The 23,364-nt window shown below is 40.6% G+C and overlaps 1 protein-coding gene across 3 annotated transcripts in view; it reads left to right on the top strand.

The window, feature by feature from the left end:
• Positions 1–23,258, top strand: part of gigyf1a (GRB10 interacting GYF protein 1a) — a 36,100-nt gene extending 12,842 nt beyond the window's left edge. For 2 of the 3 annotated variants that reach the window (XM_030075624.1, XM_030075623.1), the window contains exons 10-26: positions 255–375; positions 1,255–1,437; positions 3,307–3,464; positions 4,146–4,314; positions 4,844–5,067; positions 6,724–6,824; positions 7,592–7,692; positions 7,773–7,846; positions 8,911–9,048; positions 9,573–9,794; positions 9,963–10,183; positions 12,267–12,424; positions 12,752–12,915; positions 14,522–14,566; positions 14,687–14,831; positions 16,987–20,279; positions 20,685–23,258. In XM_030075624.1, the coding sequence (XP_029931484.1) occupies positions 255–375; positions 1,255–1,437; positions 3,307–3,464; positions 4,146–4,314; positions 4,844–5,067; positions 6,724–6,824; positions 7,592–7,692; positions 7,773–7,846; positions 8,911–9,048; positions 9,573–9,794; positions 9,963–10,183; positions 12,267–12,424; positions 12,752–12,915; positions 14,522–14,566; positions 14,687–14,831; positions 16,987–17,054 (2,292 nt within the window). In that variant the 3' untranslated portion in view covers positions 17,055–20,279; positions 20,685–23,258. The remainder of the gene's footprint in view (positions 1–254; positions 376–1,254; positions 1,438–3,306; positions 3,465–4,145; positions 4,315–4,843; positions 5,068–6,723; positions 6,825–7,591; positions 7,693–7,772; positions 7,847–8,910; positions 9,049–9,572; positions 9,795–9,962; positions 10,184–12,266; positions 12,425–12,751; positions 12,916–14,521; positions 14,567–14,686; positions 14,832–16,986; positions 20,280–20,684) is intronic. The other variant, XM_030075625.1, reaches the window with a different exon arrangement.
• Positions 23,259–23,364: the final 106 nt, after the last annotated feature.

The raw sequence follows: 23,364 nt of genomic DNA, 5'->3' as shown, positions 1-23,364 counted from the left end.
TTGCATCTGTGATCTGAACACCAATTTGACTTATACAGTAGTTTATTTGACAAATATGTTGCATGTTGAACTTGTTATCTGGCGAAGTAGAAAGTTATCATTTATTACTATGAGTCGAGAAAAGGCCTTGTATAAATCTCACACTTGGTTGTCAAGTGTTGCTGCTGCCTGCCTTTATGAATGTCCAATTGTCATATTTGTCTTCCCCCACACTCTTCCATCCTCGCTTTCAACATCTTCTGCCCCTTCATTAGAAGGGTGGCAAGGAGACAATCCTGGAGGAGGATCTGGAATTCCAAGGGATTGAGGAGGAGGAAGAAGAAGAGAGCCTTGCTGACACTGAGAGGAACAACACTGGAGGAGACAAAGACAAAGGTGAGGAAAGACTTAGCTCCCCTTTTCCGTGATTTGTTTTATTTGTATGCACATTTGCTCTCACTGTTGATTTCTGATGACTTTTTTTTCCAGAGATTTTTGTTTTCCTGCTATAAAACTCCAAGATATGTTTTCTGTTTTCATGTCCTTGCCAGCCTGTGTATGAATGTGAAGACAGGTTGTGGTGTGAAAACAAATCAAGTCTTTTGTCTTGTGAATCTACAAAACTTCAGCTGCACGCTATTAAGTTACTCCCCCATAAACACGATCTTGATCTCCATTGTCCAGTCACTCACTCAGTTGTCACTCACTCAGTGAAAGTCAGCAAAGACATTTGGTACATTTAGAGAGACAACATGCGATCAGCGTCTAAATGCAGTAGTTCCTCATCTGTACACTCCGGCTCAAACAAACAAGGTTCTGGATAATTGTCTGTGCAGAGAAAATCATCCTCATCTTGTCATATAAAGTTGTCCATGATCAGAAGTAATGTTTTTGAGCTAACTTCTCCTAAAATGACTCCCCTTCAAAACAAAAAAAAAAGAAAAATCAGACACGGATTTCAACATAATACATTGTGTAAATAAGACGGCTTCTTCCTGAGTTGTTAAAGTTTATTTTTCCCCAAAATAAATCCAAAACTAAAGAATAAATATATGGGATCAACAAGGAAATCACAGCTTTCACCTGGGTTCACCTGATATTTCAAGAAATCAAAGCAAGAACATACCCACCGCTGCTTTTAGAAAAAAAAAAAAAGCCCAGCACATAATAACATGTTAAGAACCAGAACCATAATTATGCTTCGGAGTGATGGCTACACCAAGATGACAGAACAGAATCTTTTTCCTGACTGTAGTTCTTCCTTTCACCTCACAGAGAGTAAAGAAGCGGGCTCTGCTGTTGGAGATGGTGAGGCAAAGCCAGCATCACCCTCCTCTCCCACGGCCCACTCTGCCCCTCCTGCCCCGGAGGCCCAGCCCAGCGCCAGTGGCCCAGTGGTGGACACCCCTCAGCTGAGCAACAGCCACCCCGTCAAGGCCAGCAGCATGCCAAGTGAAGGTAGAGTTCCCTAAATTTCTCTGTTTTAACACTGTGGACCGTTTGCAGCTCAGTGAATTTGTAAGTCCACTAAAGTCGTCTTACCAACTTCCAAAATCTAGACAATTGATGGGGCCTGTGGCCTTCCAGAAATCAAATTCATGTCACTTCAGTTGACATACCTGGAAGGTGTCAGTTTGTCACAGTGTTTCTCTGCAAATTAAGCCTAATCTTATCTTTAGTGAGCAATATCTCATAAAAGTTTGTTTGTATAGCATGGCAATCCATAAGGATGCTGTTGTGCAATTTTTCAAGCAGTCTCAAGGGCAATGACGATTGCAGGACCGTGCAACCGCAATTTAAAACTATAACTGCAGAAACTGTCAGAAAAAAATAAATTCAGTTGTACAATTATGAAATCGTAACTTATTAATATTAGGCTTTTGATATTTTCCCATATGGATTAAGTGTCTGTTCAAAAATATCTCTGTGCTATTTGTTACATTAACATTCCATACAAGCACCGTTCACTATCACTATTTAATTAGGCTACAATGAACAACATAATAAGACCATAATTAAAACACTGACTGCAGTGTGTTTTGGCATCTTGCATTCCTCAGGGAGTCTTGAGTTCTTACCCTTTCTTACTCCTTAATCTGTATGTAGAACTTGCCATAGAAGTATGCATTTTGATTTTTGATGTTATGTTGGTCCCTCTCATCCTAAAAAGGGAAACTGACCAGTGATTTCTTAATTCAAAAAGCAGAACTTCCCAAACCAGAGTAGAGATACACATCATTAGATTTTTTACTGATATCCAATATACCGATATTTTTCCAACTCTTTTGGCCGATTGCAGATACTAATATATGTACATATTTTTCCACTTAATTGCAGAGAAAATCAAGTCTCTAATGTGTCAGAATTCACATCTTATGCATATTCTTACAGTGATGGTCCACTTGCAGATGCAGACATAAAATACAATGCTTTTCAAAATGTATACATCAACTACTTTGACTTAGGTTATGTAAAACAAGTCATATTTATTTTTGTTAGGGATGCACTATCATTTTTTGTTTGTTTGTTTGTTTTATCTGATATGCTGATCTTCATTTTAAAGCCTTGATGTACCTGTATCGATGACATGCTGATTTTATCCTGAATCCCCAACCCATAGCGGAGCTTTTTTTTTTTTTTTATTGAACCTTAACTGTGGGCCACAGTAAATTTCCTAAGCTTACTTGTAAAGGCCTGAAGGGTTTGGTGTTCCCTGTTGAGTAACTGTTGGCCCCATTATGGGCTGTGTTTGTGTTTTAGTTCACTCAATTGAAGACATTTTGTTGCTGTCAGAGTGATTCACACTCACTCTCTTGATGCAAGCGCTGAAAGTGTGTCAGCACTGTACGTGAGCTGAAAATGTCTGCAAGTGCTTTAAGTTTGTTGCAAAGATGTCATTTTCCAGCCAGAACCCCTATAGACATATAATTTATATTCTCAAATTCTACTCTGCAGCTTTGAGACTGGTTAATTACTAGTGTAGTATTTTTTTCCACTTGGGTAGATATTTGTGTCCTGCCTGTCTTACTTTAAAACTTGTGATCTCTAACACTGAGCCAAACCCTCTCAGTCTTGTGACACGGAGCATGAGAGAGGGAGTTCTCCCAACCTTTTTTTATGTTTTGGCTTGACTCTGATTGATATGAGATATGTTCAGCCCCACGTTATTTAATACCTTGTTTACTGACCCTGTTGTTGCTGCTGTATTCGACTTAGAACCAGTAGGTGGCTCTACTGCTCTGACCCAGAAACACCACCCCCTAAACAGGGACTCTATAAATAGGGCCCATTGTTTTACGTGGTGTTTCTTTGCTGTTTTTCTCTCAGACGTGGCTCCAGCAGGGGGCTCCAAGGCCCAGCTAAGCCCAAGCTCTGCCGCGACTTCCTCTAGTCTGCCTTCCCCCCCTCCATCCTCTGCTGCTCCTCTCCTCCCTCCATCTGGAGGAGACACCGAGGACGATGAGGGCATGAAGCACCTGCAGCAGGTAGGAACAGCACTAGGTGCCGTATAAGCAGCTTTGCCACTAAAATTTTTAATGGAATTAACATGATATTATTGAGGTAATTCAGGAATTGTGAAGCTGAAATAGAGGATGATGTTCAGATGGTATCTCTGCCACTATATCACTTTGTGTACTGTATGCTGTGTAACTGCATCTCATTACATATTTTGAAAAAGCTCTAGCTTTGTTTCATTGTATATGGGTCAAGGGGACATTTGAGGAGGGCTGCAGCTCTGCATTATTTCTGTTTTAGAGTAATATAATATTACATAGAATATTTAAATGCTTTTTAATTAAGAACACACTTTGTCAGTGTGAGATCCAATGCATCCATGCAGATCCATGGAGATGATTGCTGTCATATCAGAACATAAAAATTATTGTAAAGCAAACATTTGTTGTGCTGAATTTTTTAAATTTATGGGAAATTAATTGCAGCTTTACCCTATGAGCAAGGCTCTAATGCCCATATAATTTAAAAACAAACTTCTGCCTCTCCTTCGGTCTTTTAGTATTTCACCTCCTAACACTTATATGTAATAATTGTACAGTCAGGATTATTGCAGAGGCACTGATTGATCTTCGTGCTCTTTATTTTTGGTTACTTGTGTAATTGCACAACTAAATGGCTATGACGGTAATTTTGTGTGTGTGTTTGTGTAGGAGGCAGAGAAGATGGTGGCATCACTGCAGGACACCTCTCTGGAGGAGGAGTGTTTCACCCAGGCCCTGCAACAGCAGCAGGAGAGCAGGAACACAGCTGCCGCCCTGCCGCTGTCACATGAGGCCGCCATGAAGTGGTTCTACAAGGACCCCCAGGGAGAGATCCAGGGTACTGGCACACTGTGGGCATACGCAGTCGCTTTCACACCCACTCGTCCACACACAATATTCTCAGCAGTAGTCCCACATATAGAGCTTCTGTTTGAATTATTCCATTGGTGCATTGCTACAAATCCGTTGTGTGGTGAGCATACATTTATTTCCAGCACTGTTGAATAGAGCAGCTCTGAGCAAAAACAATGCAAACCACAGCAAGTTTAACATGTTAATTCTTCTGTTTGAATGTAGACTTCATGAATGGAGTGGGAAGTGGAGATCAGGCAATGATGTGCCCATAATAAAATAAATTACAAGATAATTTGGTCTTAAAGAGTGTCAAACAGCCTTTGTTAATATTTTGGTTTTCTACATATATCAGCATAACAGCCTTCCTTCCTGCATTCACCCTTTCAAAGTACTGCGACAGTATTTGATTTAAAGCACCCGCTCACGTAGAAACACAGGTTGACAGGGTCGGGCACCTAAACACAGGCTTGGCACTGTAAATTCACAGCTCTGTCCTACCTGTCTGTCATCAGGTCCGTTCACCACGGTGGAGATGTGTGAGTGGTTCCAGGCCGGCTATTTCACCATGACCCTGCTGGTGAAGCGGGGCTGCGACGAGGGCTTCCAGCCCCTGGGGGATGTCATCAAGATGTGGGGCCGCGTACCCTTCGCCCCGGGGCCCTCCCCGCCGCCCCTGCTGGTGAGACAGCCACCACCACCGCAGCGCCCGCAGCCCACCCGGGGGCCCGCCGGGACTGTGAGTCAGAGCTAAGCCAACGCACAGGATGGGGAGGGTGGAGAGGGAAGGTTGTCAAACAGGTCATGGTAATAGACAGCTGTGTTTGGGGAAAAACATAAAACAAAGAAGACAGAAAATAGCTTGATTGATTCTGAAATTTTAGGCCCATCACATTGTCAATGCAAACAGTGCTATGCAAGAGGTGTGTCTTGTTGCCTCAAGATGTGTTGTCCAAATTTTGAGATGTGCCATGAGCAGATACTGCAGTTTCATGCTTTTCCGCTACAAGCGCTGCATACAAATCCAATCAAATGGATAACAAAATGGGTGCCTTATATAACATTCCTGTATACAACGTATAAAGGAATGCTCTGTTTATGTCACCTCATCACCAAAACATAGGTTTTGCATGGTGAGAAATTTCCTCCCACGGGCAAGACAAGAGAATAACATCTCCCAATAACGTAACATCTTTCTCGACCTGTGTAAAGGGGGCATGTACCATCTTTTTTGCAGCTTTTTTCTTTTGGTTGAGATGAGCATGTATCAATTTATACATTTCTCTAGAGCAGCCTTATTTTTAACCCTGCTCATGTGGTAGTGATGTGCAGATTGCAGTAATATCTGCAGGGGATGGGGCGGACCAGAGCATAAACTGATTCTGATTCTGACATTCTGATTAATAGCAGATGGGTTTCAGGTGTGTGAAATAATACATCAGTAATGAGGAAAATATTAATCTCTAAAATGTGAACATATTTTTAGCTTTTTTAAAGAGTGGGTCTCTAAATCAGAGAAAACTTAATTCTGGTGGGTGATGTATGGGGACTTGTGAATTCAGATTAATGTCAGAACCAACCTGGGCATCACTATCATATGGTGTGTAAGATACGATGTGATATCGCACTGTTGATTGTAACATTCCAAAACAGTGGCATTGATCTTCCCCATGGATAAATGGGGTATTACTCACACAGGGCTCTAGGAAGTTGGATGTAAGCATAAAGTAGCTAAATAATGTGTTTACTCATGCATTGTTTGTGTTTACTGTGTAATGAGCCGTAGAGGATCTTTCACTGTGTATCGGGTAAATTGCCGTGCACTAGGAGTCTTGACTTTTCTAGTTGTGCTGTGCAGGTAGGAAAGTACAGAAGAAGCAGGGGAGATTTTATCATCATTCAAACCACATCACAGTCATATACCTGCATTATGTGGTGCTCTCCAGGGAGGGTCACAGGATGCATGTAAGCTTCACATAAATGGAGCAGAATGGGCCAATTTCCATATCAGGCTGTAGAAATGAGCATTAGACCTCTGCTCTCGAGTGTTGCGCTTCTCCTTTCTCTGCGCCACTAGAAGAGCCTTACCATTCTCTGAACCCAGTGTAATTTCCCAGGACTCAGACTAAATTGCTTGCAGTCATTTTTTTGCTCATGTTATGTGGATATCATATAAAATCTGTGATTTAGTCCCGTAGTTTAGGAATCCCTATCCAAAATAGAAGTAAAAAATAACCTGACTAGTATAGCGTAGTCTGAAGTTACAAGACCATAAGAATAAGAATAGCAGTTTGGGGAAAAATGCTGTATTGATCTGTATCCATTCTGTTTGAATAGCTGTTTTTGTCAGCAACATACTCAAGGGCTCTGGTCTCTCTCCTCTTCTACCCTGTAGGGAAACCTGGACCAGGAGCGCCTGAAGAAGCAACAGGAGCTGGCAGCAGCAGCTCTTTATCAGCAGCTCCAACAGCAGCAGCTATTGCAGCTCATTAATAGGTGGGTGTGTGTGTGGGTGTGTGTCCACTGCAGTCTTAGGATTTGTATCTTCTTTTTATTGGTTCAAGACCAAAGGGCTGCAAGCCTTTTGTTTTTGTGCTGGGTTATTATTATTTTATCTAATTCTTCACATATTTTCTCAAATTCCCATGAGATGGTACATGGTATCCATCGTATTGGATTTGCTGCCTTTTTTCTTTTCTTTTCTTTTTTTTCCTTTTTTTGAAAAACACATTTTTGACATCTCCTTTTAAATAGTAGGTCCGATCGCTACCAAATGTGTTGTGTATCATTAGTAGACCAGTTTTATTAAAGGTTGCATAAATCATGTTTATCTTGTTTAGTATTCAAGATATTGACAAATTAACTTGTATCGGGCATTGCTCAGCACATAAATACACTAAGTCAACAGCTGTTGGGTTCAGTCAGCACAAAACTTGCACAGTGTGTTCACATAAGTACCCGAAACATTGATTCAAGTTTGGCCATTAGGGGGCGCTACAAATGCAAAAAAAAATAATAATAATAATAATAAGGCAGTAGAATAATACAAATCTGGTTATAATAGATCTATCTATCTATCTGTATACGTGTGTGTGTGTGTGTGTGTGTGTGTGTGTGTGTGTGTGTGTGTGTAAGCAGATATATAAGCTTACATTGAAACCTTATTTTAAATATAACATGTACTATGCTTTCCATGAGTTTCTGTATTTTTTTTGTATATTTTTTTTAAAACCATGCGACCTTGCCTTGTGCATTTGTTCCAGGTGCAGTGAGCAGGGTATGATGCCTCCGATCAATCGATCGATGTCTGTGCCAGATACAGGGTCCATGTGGGACATGCATACCTCAGCTTCACAGCCGTCAGGTACAGTTTAGACTGACATAATCACATTCACATCAGCTGATCACCTGATGTGGCTAACCCACTCGTGTGTTTGTGTTTAGGCGGTGAGGCCAGTCTTTGGGACTTAACAATGAATTCTTCTACTCAGGGTCCAACTCTCGAACAGCTTCAAAAGGTGAGTTCAGTTGCCCCCTGCAGGCTGGATTATGACTGCACAAATAAACTTCTTGCAAGGAAAATGGGCCTTCTCAATTGAATGAATGTTTCAGCATTACTGAATTGGTTATTATTATGGTTATTAAACTGTAGAAATTAAATGCCAACATATCGTTACAGTGTATTGTGCAGCCTTTCGTCCTAGGATTCATGCACATTAACCATTTTTGAACATGCATAGTTTACGCTATCGCATTTTCTGTCATTTTGAATTTTGTCCAAATCTGATTTTTCATTGCTATTCCTACACATTTTCAGCAGCTGTCACCGAGTTTGGTACATAGTATCTCTTCTCAGAGTTGGGAAAAAGTTACTTTTTCTTATTTTGGATATGTTTTATCAATTTGCTCTAACTGACCTCCAAATTTAGTGGGTGGGGCCTAATTTACAAAAATTGATGCTGTCTTAATTAAATTTGGACACAAGCCCATGCGTGTACTCTGAGGGACTAGTTGGTGATATTTAGCCCACAGGTGGTGTCACAGCTACCTGATAACTTCAGTATAGCACACTAAAGCCATACATACAAATACACAAACAAGTTCATATGGATGCCCTGCACAGTTTAAAAGTCATCTCTTGCTTGGTGACATAAATGCCAACATTTATTGTGAACTGAGTTTTGTCATTCAAATTCTCCTTGTTTGTCTCTTTTTCCTTCTTTTTCCGCTCCTGCTCGGATTCATAATACAACTGTTTTCATCCAAGTGTTTGGACCCTGCTCATTGCTGCTTGCAGCTATATTTTCCCCGAGTATTTTATGATTTTGGTGATGTTAACCTCAATATATTTGGCTGTCTTCACAGTCAGCACCCTCTAAAATGAGTGGAAATACTTGTTAATGTTAACAGGCAAAAGCAGAGATTTTTAGCTGTTAGCTATTCTCAGATGTGCTGCGTCTATCTGTTCTGATTTTGAGGAATGCCAAAGCCAGGATTTCGCTAATCCCGGCTTTATTCATCTATCCATTTAATGTCAGTCTGTGCACTTACTCCATTTGACTCCTGGCCTCTCCCCTCCCAGCTCCAGCAGGAGAGGCGAGACGCTGAACTCAGGGCGAAGCGTGAGGAGGAGGAGCAGCGTAAGCGGAGGGAGGAGAAGAGGAGGCAGCAAGAGGAGCAGAAGAGGAGGGAGGAGGAGGAGATCTTCAGACGCAAGCAGGTGAGATTAGAGGAAGAGGTATTTAAGGGAAATGGGTGTAATGTCGTTTTTTTCTCTCCCTCTGACTCAATGCTCTAAAGGTTCTTGCCCAAGGCAAAAGACAGACTAGCTCTGCAGGGTTTACACTCGGTTGAACTTTCTGAAAAATGAGATTTCCATTTTGTTTTTTCGTTTTTGTTTAAATCTGCTTCTGTGTCTTCAGGATTTTATCCTTTCTATGCCATGTTTAGTAGTGCCTCTCAGCTTCTTGTAAAATCAGCTCTTGTAATTCCTTTCTTTTACAAAACAGTGGTAACGTTTTGGTACATTGCAAGACCTGGGTGATGGAATTTCTTTGTTCCCAGATACCTGTATATCTACATTACTACACACATGAACAAAGAAGATTGGACATGCAAATTATCATCTGTGTAGCAGTGAGAAAAAAAACAGCAGCTCTGTAAGCAGTTCACTCTGTCAGAGCTGAGGACTGCAGTTCATCCATTTAAAAATTTTAATCCTGGTCATGCCTCTCCTCCTTCCAGTGTCGTCAGCAGCAGGAGCTAATCATGAAGTTGCTCCAGCAGGCCCCCCAGCAGCAGGGGCCTGGAGCAGGTGGTTCAGGCTGGAGCGGGGCTCCCTCTTCCGGGCTGGCCAAGCCAGGAAAACCGTCAGCTCTGGTGCTGCTGGAGATGCAGCAGGAAGCAGAGCGGCTCCTGAAGCAGCAGCAGCAGCAGCAGCAGAGAGCCCAGCAGCAGAGAGACCGCGTGAGTCCAAGAGGAAATAATTGTTTCTGACTGAAGACCCCGACAGAAAAAGTCTTGCTGCTATTTGGAATTCAGATGGAAAAATGAAATGTCCTTTTGAATGTGATATGCACATGTCCTCCGTGTTTTGGGGGAGGGAAATAATCAGGTTGATTTCTTTGTTTCCAGCATCCTGGCATGTCGATGGGAGGCTCTTCCATGGGAGGGCAGTGGGTGGACGGTGTTGGCATGTGGGGCGGTCCTGGTGGTATGGAGGGTAAGGCTGGCAGCGGGGGCTCTGCAGGCGGCATGGGCATGTGGGACGAGGCAGTGAAGAACCAGGCCAGTCTGCGTGGCAACAGCAACAACAACATGGGCATGAAGAACAGCCGCAGCAGCCCCTCTCTCAGGTACACAGTGGACTAGTCCTGTCACTTTTTGTTCACAGCATGTTTGTGTTTGTGAAACAGGCCCATGAGCTGATCTCTCCAGAGAGACGTGCTCTGTTTTGCTGGTTACTTTTACACATAAGAGTGGAGTGATCTCATCAGAACACCATCCTCCTGCCCCTGTTTGATTGACAGCTGCACCTGTTATGCTCTGCCCGGCTCAACAGACAGTAGTAACAGTAACACTTAGCTTGTTAACGCAGCACATTGAGGATTATTTTACCAATCTAACATTATATCAGAGGAGGTAAAATCTAGCCAAAGCCTTTCAATTTAATATGGAGCTTAAGTTAGCAATGCCATTTGTCAGTTGAAAATATTTGAAAGTATACATGCCCTATTTCTTGTATGTTTCTTATTATTTCTTTATTTCACCATTTTAATATAGCCTCACTCTTTGTATTTACTCACAAACTACTTTAATCTGCTCACCTTGCTTCTCCCTTCAGTTTTCGTTTGCACACACACACACCTCTCCGTGCACACACACTGGCTTGCCTCGTCCTACCTCTTACTGTTTCTTTCTCATGTATGTGTCTGCTCTGTTGACTTTCTTGGTCAGCAATGTGTTTTATAAAGTCACCCAAAAAGCACAAATCACATCTTGGATTTTTCCGTTTTCATGACGGAAGGTGAGCTGTGTGTGTGGGCGGCTTCTTATTAATGACATATTGAAACGATCGAAACCAACATTGTACCGAATGACACTTCCTTTGTCCAATACTCTGTAGTAGGAAGGCATTTAATTTCATCGTTGCTCTCATTTGTTCTCTCATTATGCGATGTCGCTATTCCCTTTGCTGCCACTAAATGGAACAGGAAAGGGCTGCTCCCATTTGGTTTGCACCAGATAAATTAGTTATCTGGGTGTGCAGGAGTTTCAGACATGAACACATGCCCTGTTGTTTGTTTGTTGTTGTTGTTTTGGCTTTTGGAAGAACAGTTCTGTTTAGGCAGGAGGAAATCTGTTTGGGCGAGCTGCTTGTTTAAATTTCATGTGTGGGGAAAAACTGTACACCATTAATTTAGCAAAATAAAAAGACAAAAATCACACAAAAAATTGCCCCCTCCAACAAAAAAAAACAAAAAAAAAAACAGATTGGACACAGCCAGTCACCAGTTGCCAATATATTCATCCGGTTGCCCAAGCCTACTAGGGGAACTAAATCCCACCTTGCCCTGCTGGAATCTATTACTGTAGAGATGCAATACCCTGAAATTTTTGCTTTTAGGTGCTCTCAGATCTTGGTGGCTTATGAAGATAATACTCAAGAGTAATACTAAATAAGAAAATCCCCACTTTAACAGGGTTTACCATCCCTTCAAAGTCATTCATTGCGTGTATTTAATTACATTTTATTCAGTCTCACTTTTCCATCTCTGGTATTGAGTCATGCTCTGCATCAGAGTCAACATTTCTGATTTTGATAAGACTTGAAGCCCCACCACTGACTTAACACTGACTTTATACTGACCTACAACTCTGACCTGTTGGGAAAATGCCTCTTGTTAGGTTAACCCAACTCCAACTATATGTGTCTGTTATACTCAGTAATGGAGACAAATCCATGAAAATCCTCATACTAACCTGTCCATTATCTGTGGAAGCAAAGTAATGGTTACATTTATTACCATAATGCATAAACCATGATACTATAATGAACCATAATGCTACCTGACCTAACAGTTTATTGAATTATTTAATAACCAACCACATTCCTGCCTAACACCTATCCTTGCATTGGACCAATTAAATAACTTTAAACTTACCTGCAGTGGTTATTTGAAGAACAACAAGATGATTTGTCTAGAAAACTCTCTCAAATTTTGGAAGATTTGTCTTTTAACAGGTTTTTGTACATCTGCAAATGTAATTCATTGATACCTCAGTGTTTCATGTCCTTCTGTCTTCATAGTGTCAGCATCTTAGTATCTTATTTAAGTACAGTACTTAGCATCTTCCGTGCCAGTTGCCATCGTAATGTTTATTACTGACTATTTCCTTGATGAGCGTACTGAATATGCATGTGCTCGTCCTCTGCAGTGATCAGTACATGATGCGTCGTAAGCGGACAGAGGAGGAGGAGAAGCTGCTGAAGCTGCTGCAGGGCATGAAGCCTCAGGACGGCTTCACCACCTGGTGTGAACAGATGCTGCACGCCCTCAACACCTCCGCCAACAACTCCTCCTCCTCTGTGGATGGTAGGCTGCCCAGTCTTTATGTATTACACTGTGTCAAGTGTGTGCTAAATACACCCTCAGTTAATTTGGCATGTAAAGAGAAATGGCTCTCTTAATGACTATGTTCACCAGTTTTTGCTTTGTTTTGTTTTTAATGAAAGCCACTTCCTTAGTGGAATTTAAAGTGAAATGACCCAAACCTCAATTTCTATAATTAATTGCATTAGCCACTTTAATTGTCACTTAACCCTCCTGCCTACTTATCTCCCTATTAATCGTATTTGACTTTTGTCCTTTCGCTCTTACCATTGCTAATGATTTAATGTGCGTGTGTATGCTCATATGAAGTTGCCACAATTGTGGCGTACCTGAAGGAGGTGGAGTCTCCCTATGCTGTGCTGGACTTCATCCGGTCCTACCTAGGGGACACTGTGGAAGCCAAAGAGTTCGCCAAACAGTTCCTGGAGCGACGTGCCAAACAGAAAGCCAACCAACAGAGACAGCAGCAGCAGGTAGGTCTGGTGTGCGATTAGCATATGTCAGAACAAACAAACAAACAAAACAAAGCTGATGTGCTCCAGGTCCTCCAGGTTTTATTGTCACTGTAAACTAAAAGCTTATGAAAATTGCCTTTGTGTTTTAAAACAAAAAATCCAGTTTGCAATTTGTATTTTTTTTTATTTATTTCTTTATTTATTTTTGTTTGCTTTTTTCAGTACTGTTTTTTGCTGATTTAAGTCTTTTCTCCCACAAGTGAATTAGCTCAAGTTTCAAAGGGTTAAATCACTTGATATTGCTAGAACACAAAAGCACATATTAGTGATTATTTAAAGTTATGTGTTAATCTCACCACTTTGCATTTCAATCACATATGAAAAAAATTAAAAACCCCTGTCGAAGATCTTTGAAAGGATTGATTCTCTAAATTGTTTTAAGACTGCTTGACTTCATTATGTTTGCTTCGTATTTCCGTGTCTTCCTCATGAGCCTGCAAGTTCAGAAAGGTTTTCTGAACTTCATAAAACATGGTATATAGATTACCAGTTAAAAACATTAATTGGGTAAAAAGCATCCTTGTGTTCAGTATCCTAACAAGTGGAGCTGCTTAAACTCACTGAGACTCTCAGTGGGCTCTTTGACGTGTGGGTTGCAGAGATGAACATTAAATTTGTGTAAAATCCTGGCATAGACTTACATATTTATTTATTTAGTTAGTTAGTTATTCATGGAGTGGAATAAGGAGGGGAAAAGATAATGTGTCCTCTGATGGTTGGACTCAAAGTGTGGTGACAGAAGATGTGACCTCTTCATAGAAAATTTTAATTAAAATCTTGTCAAAATCACTAAGTATATTGAATTAAACCTGCCATCGATTTATTTTCATAAACAAGCAGTCTTTTTCTACAGCATACTTTCTAGTATGTGATGTTTTGATAAACAATTTACAAGGCTCTCATGCACTGAACTTAATCATAGGTTATAGTCTGCAGCCTTTCTCGAAAACAGCTGTTGTGGTAAAGTTCATGCAGCTATTCATGAAAAATCAGTTTATATTTGTCTGTGGTTCAGTTATTTTTTTAAAGAAATGAGTGCAGTTACAGTTTATTCACCCTTTATCTGTATCAGCTTTTAACAGCCTCAGAGTGCTTTTTCTAGGTTTGCTGGGTGATAGCTGTTTTGCATCATCGCCCAAAGATGTAAAATACCTAAAAAACATGCATTTGAAAGCTGAAAAAGAAAAGAAATTTTAGACAAGGAGTAACCACCTGTACCAAAACCACACCAAACCTTTTAGGAACAGAACAATCCATTTGACAGCATCTGTAAAATTGGCTATCACATCAGTGGTGATAGCCAACTTTGACAGATGCATATAATCAAAGGTAATGAACTTTTTTGAAGTTGAGTACCTGTAGTCTGAAGTTTTTGCATTTGAAGATTTACCTTTTTAATAACCCTAAACATAAAACATTTAAATAGTAAAGGCTCTTAGGTGTGGAGAGACTAGACTAATGGACTAAAGGGCTTTGACTCACTGACTATAAGAGAATCCGTCAAGAGTTGGTTGGCTGTCACACTTGAAAAAAAAAAATCCTCTTGTCTTCTTTTGTGTCCCAGTTGTCAAAGGAAGTGGCTGGACTGAACATGAACTTCCCTCTGCAGGTAGGTTATGACAGGATTATGCAACTAAACACTGATGTTGAAACAATAGGTAGAAAATGCTCCTTATTTGTTTGTCTGTGATGCATTTTTTTTTTCTCACTCGTGTCTCGCGTCTCTCAGGACTCGATGCGGGGTATGAACCCCAACACCCTGCAGTCCATGTTCCAGGCCACTCATATGGGCAAGGCTGGTCTCTATGACAACCAGGGAGGAAAGATGAAGAAGAAACAGCCCATGATGCTGCACTCTGACCCCAGCATCTTAGGTACATGTCCTCACTCATTTCTTCATGATTGAATGACTTTTTAATTTAATTGGCTTCATTTATCTTGGAATCTATAAGTGGAAAGGTTGTTTTAGGCACAATAAATTGCTCCTTCATATTTTCATTTGTGGAAACACCACAGATTAGCATTGTTGCTGTGCAACAGTTTTTGTTGGACACAATTGCAAGCCCAAATAGCATTGTTTTTGGTTCTAAAATGATACAACTACTTAAAAAAATAATTAATAAAATAAAAATTAAACAGTTACATGAGGTAACATTTTAAATGCCATAATTGTTAAAGTAACTTCCTAGTTCCTTCAGAAGAAACTGGAACTGGAACTGGAAATACTGCATATTTCTCTGTAGGAAAATTGTTGTCCAAATTTCTCCGCTCTTGCTTCTTGGAGTGAACAGCGGAGAGCAGCTCTAATGTGATTTGGAACACAGTTTGGTAAAATGAAGCAAAACAGACGGCATGCTTTATCTTTGTATAAATTTTACACAAATTTTGTGTTATTTTTGTGTAACATTTAGGGTTAGACAGACTAAACATTGATTGTTAACTTTGTCCTGATACATTACAAACACAGACACATTTGATTTGTTATTTATTGTATTCCCTGAAATAATATTAGAGTATTCAGAAAGTGGAGACAGTTACAGATGAGTCTGAAGTATATGTTGACTGTAACTATTTGACCTGTATTTGTTGCTGTAAAAAAGGAAAAAAGTCATTGTAAACAGACTCATAGTGTTGGTTATGATAAGGCACTAAAATTTCAATGAATGGATGAATTAATTAATTAAATGAAACACTCTAAGATAATATTTTACCCCACCTGAAATGGTCAGATTATTTCTGCATTGTATCTTCACTAGAGATGGCACAATATGAAAACTCAGAATTGCAAACATCGTGAATTTATCCCCATTGGTGACATTATTGTTAAAACTGTCTGTAACTGTTTAATAATTACTAATAGAGATTTCACCATCGTTTGTATTGAAAATCACCACTTCAATTATCTGCACTATTAAGTGTTAGTATTAAAATAAAAACCCAACCACTGCCAGGAAATGCATGTCACAAACATATCCCAGTTTCCCAGTTGGCACAACTATATGTAAATAAATCAATATAATGGATTCTCCTGATTCAATGATTCCACCATCACAGGATTTACCACAGAAATTAGACTGTACTCAATCATTTGTCCATGGAAAATGCGTATAGTAATACAGTAATTTGTAACTTGTAAACATGAAAATGTTTTCATGATAACTGATAATTTCAGGCAATTTAAACTCATGTTTGCAGAATATTAAAGCTAATATTACAGCAGTCAACAAGCGCACATACACACACACACACACACCTACACCTGTTAAGGTAATGAGTCAAAAAAAAAAAAATGGTTCGAATTCAGTAGAAAGTCTCACAACACTGTCGGTACTCCTGATAAATTCCACAGTTTAATTATCACAATTTGGATAAAACTGTGATATTTCGAGCACTCACCAGCTCTTCGTCAGGTAACCTTTATGAAGAGAAACACGTCAAAGTGTTTTATTGAGGACAATCACTAGCATCCAGCCATGGGTGTGATAACTGTCTAATGACACCACTTAGTGTCCTCAGTCAGATTTGGTTAGTACTAGAAAACAAAGAAATTGGAGAACAAATGTATGTAGCCTGATCAATATGTATCTCTATGAGTCAATTAGTCTCTATTAAGTAGCCACATAAATAAATGAAATCACATAGATGCAGGAAATACTTCTCAAAAGGTTAGTGTCACTCTGTTAAAGGTTAAAACATTGGAAATTATTACAGAAAGAGCCTCTGCTACTGCTCCTACAAATATAGATATTCCTAACCAAAATGTAATATTTAAACTGGAATGCAGCAGGAGTGCCTGTTGTGTTATCGAACTACAAGAAAAGCAACGCAAAAACAAGCATTTATAAACAAATCAAATGCACTAATCGGAAACAGAAACCATGATAATTAGACTTTGAAGCAGAGGAAGTAACATCATACAAGGTGTATAGTAAAACTGGTAACTGTCAGCTCCCTAATCTTGACTCCACCCCCTCCCCATACCCTCACTTTGCTCTCTCCTCCTCCCCCCCTCCTCTCCCATCCCTGCAGGGTACTCATTCCACAACACGGGCGAGTGTCTGAGCCTGAATGAGATGGAGATGGTGGAGGATTATTGATGTGACGCAGCGCAGCAGCAATAGCTACCTGAGGCCTTCTGTCTTTTAATCAGACAAACCTGATGACGAATGTGCACTGCTGGGGGAACCGGGGGGAGGGAGGGGGAGGCGGGGAGGGGATGGGAATTGGGAGCAGAGCGGAGCGTGAGGGAGGTGCGGGGTGGAGGCGCCTGGATCTGCGCCTCCCACCCTTTCCCTCTCTCAGGAGAGAAAAAAGGGCTCCCTGCTGCACCAGTTGATCACTTGAGCAGGGGAGAGGGGGTGAGGCGGGTGGGGGGCAAGGTTAAAAGCAAGATGGGTATCCTCTGGCACTCAAAAGATTAAGCACCTTATACTGAACTAATGCACTTTATTGAGATGGGATTTGAATAGGGTTTTTTGTTTTTTGTGTGTAGTATCAGTGCACATATGGTCTGTGTGTATTTGACGTACACAATTCCGTATGTGCACGAGTGGGAATCGCAACTGGAAGGGGGGCGGTGAAGCAAAGTCGGTGGGTTGGACGGTGAGGCTGGTAGGTTTTCAAAGTCAGGGGGACCTTTTTTAGTTGAAACCTTATCAGAAAGCAAATCCTTTCTCAAAAGACAAACACTGTTGATATTTCTCTCTTGTTTAGCATTTTTTTTTTACGTTTATATAAAAAGTAAAGCTATTGAAAAACGGATTATAAAAAACTTGAAGATTTGCACTTGCCTAAAAAATGAATAAGAAAAACAACAAAAAAAATCAAAAACAAATGGGGTTAGTTATAGAGATGAATATTTTTGTGAATGTGTATGAGTGACTGAGAGAGAGATTGTGTGATGGTTGGTTCGTATCAGTAATATACCAGTCTGCACAATGTTTTTTTTTTCATTGCTTACCAAGATGTATGAAACATAAGATGCCATTTTTTGTCTTTTTGTTCAAATGATAATTTTGTATTCTCATGTGTAGAAGGTGTGTGTTCCTCTTCCAAACGAGGACTTGCTTTTTTGTATGTTTTGAGAGTGAGTGAGTTAGTGAATGAGAGAGAGGGAGAGAGGGCAATTGCACAACACATCCTTTCTCTCACCAGCTCTTCATCCCCAGATAGACGTAATAGAAATGCATACATTTGTAAATGTTAGCTTTGCGCTCATCATTTGATGACCACCACTCGTTTGTTTGTATTTCCCTTGGCTTCTCCCCTCGGGGAGCTGTCTGCAGGCCTGTGAGGACTGGCAGACAGGGCAAATCATGAGGGACATTACTGTGTGAGACTGTGAGAGCATATGTGTGTGTGAGAGCATGTTCATTTACTGTTCATAGAAATGAGTTGAGACTACAGGTACTCATTTGTATGCATGTGCTTTTTTTGTATGTGTATGAATGCACATTTGTGCCTAAGAACTTGGATAGGGTGCGTGGCCATTGAGACATTAACTCTTTAGAGAGCGAGTGTGACCTGTGTCAGTGCTCAGCACAGTGTATGTAATGTATGTAACTTTATATCGTAAATATTTCTAGTTTAGTCTGGGGGTGATCCATCGGAAGGTTAGTCCAGTCTGTTTTCCTGGGGTGTGATCACGTTGCCTTTTGTCAGCTCTCGAACTTGTGAATGAAAGGTGTCGAGTTTCTGACTCTGCTAAAAACAAAACAACAAAAAAAAAACAACAAAAAAATACAGCATCTTAATGTGCGAGTGCACAGGATGGTGCATGAAATGTTAGCATATTGTGTTACTTATTCGTTGTTGCAATTTGATAATGACGAGTTTTCTTTTTTAATGAAAAATATATATGAATATATACATTATATACAAAGTTTAAAAAGTATTTGGACTAAGATTATGAGCACTTGGGGCTGCTATTTTTGTTTATTTGTTAATTTTTTTCCTTAATTTTTTTTTTCATTTGTTTCATTACCGCCATGTGAAGTGTGTTTGTATTATTTCTTTCTTAAGAAAATATTGAATGTATTCCAAAAAAATGACAAGAAAACCATGCTGATACCAGATTTGTTTTTCCTCAAAAGATTTCAAAAAAGGAAACAAACGTACAAAAAAAAAAGCTTCAAAGAGTTTAGCGAGGTCTTTTTTTTTATTTACACAAAGGAGAATAAAAAAGAACTCGGGATGGATACAGTTGAACACACTGCCTCTACAATCCTGGTCGTACAAACGATGACTATGAATTTAAAGAAAGGACTCTTTATATTCCATACTGGAGCTTTGGTTGTTTACAAACCACATGGATTTCTGTGGGTGCAGTTTTGTTTTTCCTTGAATTTTTTTCTTTTTCTTTTTTCTTTTTTTTTTTCGTCAGATGGGTGGGGTTTGCAAGTGCGCTTCTGCCATATGGACATTGAGTGGTGTTGGTTTTTGAGGAAGAGTGGCATGGCATCACAATAAGACAAGATCCTCAAACTGGACCTTTTGCATGGTCGCGGATCCTGAGACTTTATGATCAACCAAGGAGCGGAGGAGAAATATCAAAGATTGTCTTTATTTTGTGGAGAGTGGAGTGCAGGGCGACACCTAACCCTGGAGGGAACTGAGTGGGCAGTATGGGTACACCTGGTCAGTGCACTTGTCCTCACGTCAACCCTCATAAGCACTCACCCTGCCCTCACCAACTCACCTATGCACTTTTGTTCATTCAAGCTGTGAGGTACCATTTTGGGGATGGGAGCACAATTACAACAGGAGGATCGCTTTGACTTTGACGAAGTCACTGAAAAAGAGATATTCCCAAACTGAAAAAAGAGACTAGAGAAGCCTGTCTTCTTCCACCTCCTGTACATAACCATATTTTTGTATTACCTTTCAGAGGAAAAAAAGAAAAAGGTTTGCAAACGGATGAAGGAAAATTCATGAGACATTGACTATAAGGAGTGAATGTTCTTCAAGAAAACCAATCTTTTTGAATATAGCTTGAGACTAAATTTGTGGATTTCTCATAGTTTGCCAGTCACCCTGCAATTATCAGGGAGGGGAAGGAAAACCACATGGACATGGACTGAGGTTCGGGACACGCTAAAGTGGCTCCAAGACTGACTGATAGTTATTTATCAGAATGGCTGCTGCAACAGCTACAGACTGCCCGGCCTGGAGTGTTTGATCAACAGACGTGGTAAATGGAGGCAGAGGAGGGGAGGTCCGAAGGGTTGTTGGGAAGGACAACTGTCTCGGACTTCTGCTTTGTCGCCAAGCCTGCTGCCTGCCTGGAGAGCAATACTGTGACATAAGAAGAACCCTTGGCATCGGTAAGATGAGCTTGTTTTACTGCTACTCTGCTTGCTTTTACTGTATCTTAGTGACTTGCATTTGATTCATTCATTTCTGGTTGATCTTGTTGGGGCATCGCCATCAAGAAGGTCTGGTGGCAGACAAGACCTCAAGGAACATCATCTCACAAAACCCCTTGCTGATTCTCAGGATACATGGAGAAATGGTTAAATCTGGGCATTTTGTCCGAGTTGGTTACTTTTTGGCATAGATCAGACATTGTTAAGGTTAGGGAAAGGGAGGGGGACATTCCATGAAGTGGGCATACCTTGAGGTATTTGAGGTCTTTGATCTACCACTTGGACTCTTCTCACCACTGCTGCTCATTACTGTTTCATTGTGGTAATGCTGTTCCTATGCTCTCTCTCCATGTTTTCTCACAGGACTCCAGCTGCTTTTGATTTACGAGGAGGATCTACAGCCAACCCATGAACCAGTGAACCCGAGTGCCTGCCCTTTGAACTGAAATCCCAAGACCTTTTGGGTCTTGACCTTTTGAAGGCGCAGGCCATCGACATTGCCAATAAACCAGATGCAGTTTGGTGTTTATCGACAGTGGATGCCATCAGTGCTGGAACTGCTCGTGTTTTGGGGCTGGAAGAAGAGGACAAATTCCGCCACAGCGATAGAGAGGCACCGACTGCTCAGACGGCGTCATCCACCTCGGCCTGGAACTCTTCGGTAGTCGTGCGGAGGTCTTCTTCCCAGTGAACAGGAGACCTACCCATCTACCCAAAAGCCAGAGACTGAGGGCTGGGGTCGGGTTTGGGTGCACCTGGCCTGATGACATCTAAGCTAGCAGAGATCCCTGCAGCTGTGGAAGTAGATGAACTTGAAAGAATTGTACACAAAAAGACTTCAAGATGACATAGACATGCATATAAACATTCACACAGCTACACGTCCCAGATTTTCACAACTTAGATTCTACAGTGGAAAAGAGTCTCTGACACACTACATGTGCACCCTACAGCAAAAAGCAATTGACATTCACTCACATCGGTAGTTCTCTGGATCCACATCTACGCACATCAAGAGGGGTCGACACCAGTATCAAAATAGACACACACCACACCCACATGCAACAAAGCAAAGCTCAATAATATAAGCCTGAGCGTTTTGCTTATGTAAATAATGTAAAAGTTTGTTTTTGGTTTTTCTCTCCTAGTGGGTTTTGTTTCAGTTATCTGTTCACATGCCTTAACTTGTATAGTTCAGTCCTGGATGGCTAACTGAAAATGTTCTGTAAACAATGACAAATTTAAGTTAGAAACCACCATCACCTGTCTTCTAATCAGAGAGGAACAAGGTCGAAGGAGTGCTCTACAAGGCTGTTTTCTCTTGGCTAACAAAACTGTTGTATGTCCTGTATTAACCTGAATACTGTGTACATCTGATCACCATGGAAGTTACTAGTTAGCTACAGAATAGAGCAGCAAGCAGTCTTTGATTAAGGTGATTTTGGTGGTGGTTTTCATTTTGTGTTTGCTTTTGTTTTCCTTTAAATGAAGAGTGGATTTGTTCAGGTTTCCCGTTTAGATTATTGCTGAAGGTGCAGGCTTAACAAAGGGCTGGTCTGTACTGTGCGGAGCTGAGCTGACTGGGTGGGCTGCCCTGAATTGGCTTGATATCACACACGTGTCACATGATAACATTACGGGGTATTGGATATAGCAATGCAAGAACTACCCTAGAACAGGCAAAGTTGCACCAGTTGCTAGTTTATCCTCAAATCACTATACATGATGGGGTTTTTTTGTTGTTTTTTACACTCCCAATGACTTTAACGTTTTGAAAAATAAGATACTTTTACAGATTATGATGTTACGAGATTATGACGGTGACTTCTTTCAAAAGACCTGAAAGCGTGATTCTTGGAGCAGTGTTGCATGATTTGAAATACTTGTGGGTTTGTCACTAAACCTTGAGGTGGATCAGAAGTTGTTCTAGTTTGCCTCTGTGCTCCATCTATGCACTTGGTAGTGTTGATGTCCATCTACGTCTGAGGGCCCTGGCCAGATTTGACAGCGATCAGTCAGTGGTGTTTAATCTGAAATTCAGTTCCACATGACATGAGATTGGAAAGTATCTTCCCATCAGTACCTAATTTATTTAGAGGAAGGGGATTGGAGATAGGATTCTTTTTGCCAGCCAGTAGTTTTGTCTGTCTTTCTATTGTTGGCTCAAGAGCGTGTTAATTCTCATGGGATCTGAGCATCATTCAATACCTTCGGCTTAGATTTCTGTCCTGTAAACTCTGTAAATTTTGATTAGAGGAATTATTGGACGCCAGTTATGTGCCATATACAAAGTGTGTAAACTGAAGCAGGCACAGTAAGCCCCAGTATGTGATGGCTGTTAAATTGACAGTAATGGTTCCAAAATTTCATGTTGTAAATAGTGGTCTGACCTGGGGAATTTGGTCACCTCAGCTGTATGTCGGAATGAGGTCAATTTTCTATTTGAACATTTTGTGATTGGCTTTCATAATGCCTGACTTTTTTAGCCAGTATTTTGTGGTATTTGGTCTTTAGTTGTCAGCCTGTCAGTTTCCGAGAAGAGTAAAGGTTTTGCGGTGTACTGCAAAGGCTTTTAACTGCGGCTTTTTTGTCAAAAAGTTTGGATGTTTGGTTCTAACCTTTCAAAGATCCTGTGAATTATGTCTGTTCTCCATGAGCAAGTCAGTTTTCTCGGACATAAGCCATCACTTCGATAATGATGGTTACAGCAGTGACTATTTATAACAAGCGTACGATGGACACGGATTCGATGAACTTAGGGAATTTAGACCCCAGTCAGCTCAGCTCCTTCGCTTCAAACATTTTTGAATGTTATTGAAATAACATACATGTAATGAAAATGTTTTGGAAAAAAGAACAAGTGAAAGAATTGTAAATAGTTTGCCTTTTGTTTGTTTGAAGAACAAAAAATATTAAATAAAATAGCATTTAACAGTGGTTGACTTAATGTTTGTGTGTGTGTGTGTGTGTGTGTGTGTGTGTGTGTGTGTGTGTGTGTGTGTGTGTGGAGGGAATGGGGAGGGGGGGTCTTGAAGGGGTAGGG

The sequence above is a fragment of the Myripristis murdjan genome, chromosome 18, assembly GCF_902150065.1.
Source record: "Myripristis murdjan chromosome 18, fMyrMur1.1, whole genome shotgun sequence".
Taxonomy (NCBI): domain Eukaryota; kingdom Metazoa; phylum Chordata; class Actinopteri; order Holocentriformes; family Holocentridae; genus Myripristis; species Myripristis murdjan.
This window is presented reverse-complemented; position numbering and strand designations above follow the sequence as displayed.